Here is a 4,867-nt window from a genome sequence, read left to right on the forward strand (position 1 = left end):
TTATTTTCTTTTATGTTGTCCACAGAAATCCAAAACAGTGGAAAAATATCTCTAAACTATGTTTTCTTCAAAATACTGTAGTGGTAATTGAAAAATGTACATTCCACCTAGATTCTTAATGAGATTTAGTGTTTTGATCATATAACACCTGTACACGTGTAAATCAAGTACATATGAAGTAATTGTTTATTCTGTGACAATGAGTAGTTCGACAAAAATAATAAACGCATTGGAAGTTGGCATTGTTGTGTAGGTATTCAAGAAAACTTTATTGTGATATTTTCACTAAACAGTTTTACAAAAATGTAACACGTGTTTCGCTATACAATAGTTTCTTCAGGCATGTCTCTACAATAACTAAAATCTTCATATTCAATGCTTTATATATATTTTTACTGTTTGAAGTACCTGAATTCTACTTATCCAATTCAATAATTGAATAGAACTAGCAGATACTTGATGAAAATCCATATTCAAAAAACTAATAAATAGATTTTATTCTATGATTTTCACTATAAGGGTTTTACAAAAACCGCGACACGTGTTTCGCTATACAATAGCTTCTTCAAGCATAACATGCTTGAGTTATGAGTTATGCTTGAAGAAGCTATTGTATAGCGCTGGCATTTGAGGTAAGTTATTCAAATTCAAGGACGAATCGAGTTTGATTATCAAACGAATTTCGGAGAAAATTTTTAAGGAAAAAGCGAATAATGAAATATTTTTCACTGTTAAGCTTTTTGACGTCCGTATCATTGAATTAAAGGAATGAAATAAATAGGTATATGCGTGTTCTCTATTGCTGAATACAAAATATGAATAATATTCATATTGATCCACCTTCTATTCAAGTATCTCTGGAGAATACGCCTAAAGAAGCTATTGTATACATGAACACATGTTGCAGTTTCGTAAACTATTAGGTGAGAATGTAACATTGAAGTGTTACTTGAATACGTTATGAATTTTCATCAAGTGTCAGATAATTTCATCACATACTATATCAGTCGTTCTATATATGTATTCAACTAGTTTCTAAACGAATAATTGATATTCTATCATAGTATTTTTAACAATTTACCTTGGGTACTATTTTTGCACACTGTAATTGTCTATAAAAAAGGAACGAAAAAACTCAAGATTGTATTAGACAGATATTTTTATTAAGATAATACTTAACAGTAATTTTCACATATTGTTCGGACATACTCTAATCAGTGTACAGTTATTCTCAAATTCACATCCGGCCCTTCTTTGAGTAGAGCACATATGGATGCTCTGCTTATAATTAAACAGTTGAGGTTTTCGGCTATATGGCTGAATTTAAATTTTTGTGATGTGTTGATACCACAAAAAGTTGAAAATGATATTGAATCATACTTTGATGAAAGTTCAATAGTACTTTGATAACGATCATCTGAAGTACTGAATAACCAATATAGAGCACAAGATAAATTTGGCTTTTTTTCTATGGACCCAGTTACCATTAACCAAAATGAACTGATAGGAACCTGTTGACTAAATCTACCACAAGTTTTTATGACACTTTGAGAACTTTTAGACTTCCTAACATCTATTTTGTTTATTTCATAAACGGTGATCATTGCTAAACAAAAATGTGCATTATGTTCAACCATAAACATATTACACGGTATACACAACTCCTTTCCCCTTTCAACATAATACTTTATTATATCTGGATGCTCGTATTTGAAATGAGTAACGAACGCTGAGGTGGCCACCATTTTCTTGCATGGTTTATGTGGACATTTGATTGGTATTCTTGACTGAGATGAAACAGTTTGGGTGTAACTATTATGTATTTGTCTCGAATTCTTGTCGAACTGAGTTGACTCCTTAGTTACCATCGAGTAAGAAAAATCACTTCTATCGCCTAATATTTTTCGCAACTCTTCGGAAGGGAGTTGAAACAAACCCTCTACGGTTATATTCACTCCATTTGTTTGACATATTCCATTTTTCTGCTGGGTTCTCGAATAAATATAAGAATTATTCAAAATGGGCGTTGCATTATATCGGCACGGTCTCCCAATTCCTGGTTTTGCTTTGATTTTGTTCAGGAAATCTGTGTTGATTTTGCTTTGAGTGAATACACCAGATATTTTACAAATTACACACGTAGAACCACCTTTAATGTACCCTGTAATAGAGAAGGTATTATGTTTTTCTAATAAACAAATTAATGAATAAGACACATAATATGTATCTTCTTCAGCTGTTGATAGATATTTCCGATGCAAGTATTTCTACGAAGAACTAGAACTGCCAAGAAAAAAATTTGATATTATGAAAATGAAAACACTGATTTGTTTCGAGAACAAAAAGGCTTAAAATCAACTCAAAAAATTGACACTGAATACAAGCTTTCGAGTAACTATTCAAAATGTTATTTTTCATGAATAATAAGGATTCACAAAATATTTATAGAAACTTACCTCTATATATTTTTTTCAAATCATTGATGCAGGTGAAACAATATTGATGTTGTAATGGACATTGATATAATGGTGCACTTTCTGGTATCTCTCCACATAGACTGCATTTTACCATGGTGGCCCAATGATTCAGTTCTTCCATCGTGAGTTATTATGATGAGTGAATTGACGATTTGATTTTCTTATAATACATTTTAACTCAACGTACTATACGAAAATTTTGAGGATTTTTTAATGAAAACTTTGACAGATGTATGAAAAAGTGGGTACAACAGTCAAAATCACTAGTTTTTTTGAAAAGAATAGGTGTGTGGGAAAACAAGGGAATATATAAATAGGAAATAAAAACCAATATCCCAGAAATATTTCTATTCACTTTCATCATTAGTAAAATCAATTGATTACATATTATCAGTAATTTTAAATTGTTAGTAGTATACTAATTTTTTTTTGGGCAATTCCTGTCAGCATCTGTCATCAATTCGAGCGGATGGAACCTTTTGAAGTGGATGTAGTCATTGTCATATTGTTTTAACGTTATACAAAATCAATTGAAAATTTTTACAGTTATATTGTGCCATGTACTCGATTGTCAATTTCCATAGATGGGTTTCAAGTTTTTTTTTTTGAAATTCTACTCTTATGCATTCGCAGAACGGAAACCAGTTGGTTCTGTGTATGTATTTCAGGGTATGTGTATTCAACTTATGAACGGGCAACATCGCTTCTCATTTTGTAGCGGTCAACGTTATCAAATATTTGGATGATGCTGATTTTTCTAATACTTCACTAAATCGCAGAGAGGTAATAGGTAGTCTTACGTCAACGAAGGTGCTCTTAATATGGAAATTGAGATTAATTATGTAGAGGAAACCTAGATTTGTTTTCGTGTCAATTCACGTTGAGATAATAGAGCGAATGCACTACCAAAAATTTAATCCCAGAAAAAAAGTTATTACAATCAAGATTTTTCTGTTTTCTTCAAATTGATTCGATTGGGTAGGAAGTAATGAAGTGATAGAATAGGAAACATGCATGTATTTTTTTATCTATCAAATAATTGATGTGATGCTTAGATACCTCAAACAGTGAGAAAAATATCTCTAAACTCTTTTATTTCTTGAATATTCAAATTTATGAATAATCTATGATTTGAATTCGATTTGATCATGAATTTGAATAATTTTCTTCAGAAAAACCCGATTACAACCATGAATAATTATCATTAATAACACAATCGACTCCAGTAATGAAGAGTTATTGATGATAATTGGAAAATTACTTCATATTTCTACAAAAATAATAAAAAACTCTTATAAAGCATCGGATACTTAAAAATTTTGATTTGTCGAAATCAGTTGAAGTGAGTTCTTAAATTCACTGATGACCTCATCAGAAAACGAATATGTTTTGGCGGGAAGGACTCAATCTGAAATGAGATTATCGATAACAAAACGCACCTTTAGTTGTCTCTTATCAATGGAGATATTCGACACAGAATATCTAAATGCCTTTTTTGAAATCGGTGAACTTTCAAATCGAGAGAAAAATTGGATGTCTCTCTGTTTTGTGAGCAAAATAGGGAGAAAAATCTGATTTTCCTTTTGATAGTTCCTAGTGAATGTGAACATTGCACAATAGAGATATTTGGGTTAACAACTTGGCGAGATGAACTCTCGAACGACAACTCTCAAGAGTCAAACAAGGACTAACAAGATCTTGCCTTTTAACTTGTGATTCCTAGCACTTTTGAACTACATTTGAATTTTATATTCTAGAGTTCAAAATAATTTGAATTTACCGTCAAAAATGATATAAAAGCTGGAAGTCTGCCATTAATGACTTTATAGCATTTCCTTCGAAACTGTAGCACTTGTTATGTGTCGGAAAATTTTCTTCGTGCACACATGGTTTCTCCGGTTCTTCAGTTAGGCATTTTCATAGCGGGTAACGACGGCAGGACATAATATAGTATACACAGTTTTTGACTGTGTAAGTCATAACTTTACAAATAAGGAGAACAAAATACCTCAATTTGAAACTGCCATATTTGACACTTTTGAGATTTTTTAAAGAAATTCCATGTCTGTATCCTCGATAATGGCAAAGGTGGTAGTTTTCAACGGGAGGACGCAATTTTTTCGTGAAGTTATGGGAAATAGAAAAGATTCTTTCAACGACTAGATGAGCTTGATGAATCCGAAGAGCCAGAAGAAGCAGTACAATATTTTTATAAGCAAAACACGGGAAAACATTTCAATTGTACTCAGTATGTTTCCCGCTTTCAAAAATACGGTTACGTTTTTTTGGACATAAGCAGTAAAATTACACCAAGATGTTTTTGTTTGAAACGTGATTGATTCTAATGAAAATGACATCTGTCTTTTATATTCACAGATCATATCTCAATT

At 31.5% G+C, this 4,867-nt stretch overlaps 1 protein-coding gene across 1 annotated transcript; it reads right to left on the reverse strand.

The window, feature by feature from the left end:
- Positions 1–1,141: 1,141 nt before the first annotated feature.
- Positions 1,142–2,758, reverse strand: LOC111507212 (uncharacterized). Its single transcript, XM_023162499.2, has 2 exons — positions 2,457–2,758; positions 1,142–2,161 (listed from the first exon to the last, which is right to left on the reverse strand). The coding sequence occupies exons 1-2, from the start codon at positions 2,596–2,598 to the stop codon at positions 1,215–1,217; spliced, it is 1,089 nt and encodes a 362-aa protein (XP_023018267.1). The 5' UTR covers positions 2,599–2,758; the 3' UTR covers positions 1,142–1,214.
- Positions 2,759–4,867: the final 2,109 nt, after the last annotated feature.

This window comes from Leptinotarsa decemlineata, unplaced genomic scaffold, assembly GCF_025532065.1.
Source record: "Leptinotarsa decemlineata unplaced genomic scaffold, Ldec_3_MD MMD2_tig00000133_RagTag_RagTag, whole genome shotgun sequence".
In the NCBI taxonomy this organism is placed as follows: Eukaryota; Metazoa; Arthropoda; class Insecta; order Coleoptera; family Chrysomelidae; genus Leptinotarsa; species Leptinotarsa decemlineata.

Coding starts and splice junctions, on each gene's coding strand:
- LOC111507212 (XM_023162499.2), bottom strand. CDS start 2,598: ATGGAAGAACTGAATCATTGGGCCACCATGGTAAAATGCAGTCTATGT. Junction 2,162..2,456: donor TTTGAAAAAAATATATAGAG/GTAAGTTTCTAT, acceptor TCTCTATTACAG/GGTACATTAAAGGTGGTTCT.